This window comes from Penaeus vannamei, chromosome 7, assembly GCF_042767895.1.
Source record: "Penaeus vannamei isolate JL-2024 chromosome 7, ASM4276789v1, whole genome shotgun sequence".
NCBI lineage: Eukaryota > Metazoa > Arthropoda > Malacostraca > Decapoda > Penaeidae > Penaeus > Penaeus vannamei.
Genome location: NC_091555.1, coordinates 24,941,405 through 24,943,904, shown reverse-complemented (window position 1 = coordinate 24,943,904; position 2,500 = coordinate 24,941,405). Strand labels below are relative to the sequence as shown.

The window sequence follows — 2,500 nt, the reverse complement described above, 5'->3', positions numbered from 1 at the left end:
AAACAAGAACAACTTTTGGAGCTGCTGTCAAAAAGAATCGCGGATGAATACATACCAAGAGACGAGCGGGTGAAATCGGCCTCATTCGGGTTCAGTCGGATGTCGTCGGCTATTTTAGAAGGATCTTGGCCGCCATGAGTTCCGAAATGGGGCCCTTCCCTGGGCATTGATTTTATTGGCATTATCATTATGTTCAATATCTTTATCAAAATTATTTTGATATGTATTGTTATAATCGATATATCATAAAGATGGATTTGATTATTTCTGACCATGATCATAATGCTCGTGACTCATGCGTATTATTTCTAATATTATTGTTGTTTTTATTGTCATCATTGTCATTATCATTGTCATATTCATTGCCGTTATTCTTGTCACTATTATTATTGTTATTATTATGATTATCAAAAGTATTGTCATAGGTACTATTATCATTAGCATTTAAAGATGATATTATCAACTCATTCACCATCACCATTATCATCAAAATCTTCAGAAGCATCAACATAATACTACCATCGGTATGATTGCCAAGTGAATATTATCTTCATCTAACTTTCACTATCATTAACTATGACACTTGATCAGTGGGTAGAAGTGATATCAATATTAATTACTATATATTTTTTAAAGATATTATTGTTATTTCCATCATTGTTGCAATTATCACATTTTCTATAAAAAAGTTGCAATATGACAAATGAAATATATGAGAAGGACCTTCTGATAGGTGCAGTTACCAGTGTTTCAGTATTAGTACTATGAATATCACTGTTATCATTATTATCATTATTATGATTATTATAAATCATTAAGACGCTGCAATAGAGTGATACGTCAACCAGTCTTTCCCAAACAAATGTTTTTCTTGATTTTCTTTTTTGTTTTTTCATGATTTATTGTCATTATCATTGTTATTATCATAATTATCATTAATATTATCGTTATTAACACAGCGTGAATAAGTAAATAATGAAAGGAAAGTAAACATTTTAATAAAAGAAAGACTTTCCTTCTCTATATCTAAATCATATCTAAAGGAAAATTACAGCCCCACTAAGCCACACTCTCCTCCTCCAGGATTGAGAAGGAGAAGAGCAAATTCCAAGCCGAGGTGTACGAACTGACCCAGCAGCTGGAGAAGGTCACCCTCGAGTCTGCCGGCTACCACAAGTCCGTGAAGAGCCTCAGCATCTCCATCCAGGAACTGAACATCAAGATCGAGGAGCTGAACCGCACCATCGTCGACATCACATCCGCCAAGCAGCGTCTGAGTGTGGTGCGTTTCGGGGGGGGGTCAAGGTGGAGGGAAGGGGTGGAAAGGGGAAGGAGAGGGTGGGTGGGTCAGGGAGGGGGAGGAAGTGCTGGAGGAGAAAGGAGGTGTTGGAGGGGAGGCAGGGTGGTTGGGAGAAGGGAGAGGGAAAAGGGGGTTGAATGGAGGGGGGAGGGAGTGGGGATAGGGGAAAAGGGGTTAGAGGAGAGTGCAAGGTGGGAAGAGGAAGGCACGTAGGGAATGAGAGGAAGAAAGAGAGAGTGGAGGGAAGGCAAAGGCTGAAAGTGAGACAGAAAGGAATAACGAGGGAGAGAAGAGATAAGGGAAAGAAAATAGATGATAGAGGAAAGGAGGGAGGGAGTGGGGAGAAGAGAGAGGAAAGATTATAGCGGAGGAGGAGGGAAGAGGATGTATATAAAATCATTTGATGATCTATTAGAGGATTGCAAGTGTGGCACATATGTATCCGTGTGTATGCGTTCATCTATATTTGCATTCATCTACAGTTGCATGTATGTACGCGTGTATATTTTCATTTATACATACTTGTATGTATATAGGCATATATGTACATTAGTACACTCATATATGCACACATATAAGTATATCTGTATATATATCTACATACATATATATGCATACATATTCATCTGTATGTATATGGATATCTATCTATATCTACGTCCATTTCCTTCACCATATATACTCATTAACACCACCTGACCCTTGTCCTTCCCGCCCTGCAGGAGAACGTCGAGCTGACCAAGGTTGTCCAGGAATACAAGGTCAAGATCGAGGAGCTGAACTACACCATCAAGTCAGGCTCAACCAGCGCTGACGAATGGAGGAGGAGATACGAGCAGGAGGAAGCTGTAAGTTGGTGCTGTTGTTGTTACTTCTTACTATTACTCTTGCCGTTTTTATCATCATTTCAATAATTATCATAACTATTATCATTATAATCCTTGCTGTCATCACTATTATCATTGTTAATGTTGTTATTGCTATTGTTATCAGTATCATTATTATTAATATTATTGTTATATTTAATTTTGTTGTTCTTATTATTGTCATTATCATATTAATTGTTATTGTTACCATTACCATTATTATTAGCATTATTATTTTCATCACTGTGATTATCATTAATATCAATATTGTTGATATTGGCATTATCATTGCCATTATTATACTGATTATTATTAGTTGTATTATCATTATCAT

At 36.9% G+C, this 2,500-nt stretch overlaps 1 protein-coding gene across 2 annotated transcripts in view; it reads left to right on the top strand.

Annotated features, from left to right (window-relative positions):
• LOC113808112 (paramyosin, long form-like) overlaps positions 1-2,500 on the top strand; it is a 113,222-nt gene that overhangs the window by 63,938 nt on the left and 46,784 nt on the right. For both annotated transcript variants that reach the window (XM_070123645.1, XM_070123644.1), the window contains exons 5-6: positions 1,084-1,282; positions 2,023-2,148. In XM_070123645.1, the coding sequence (XP_069979746.1) occupies positions 1,084-1,282; positions 2,023-2,148 (325 nt within the window). The remainder of the gene's footprint in view (positions 1-1,083; positions 1,283-2,022; positions 2,149-2,500) is intronic.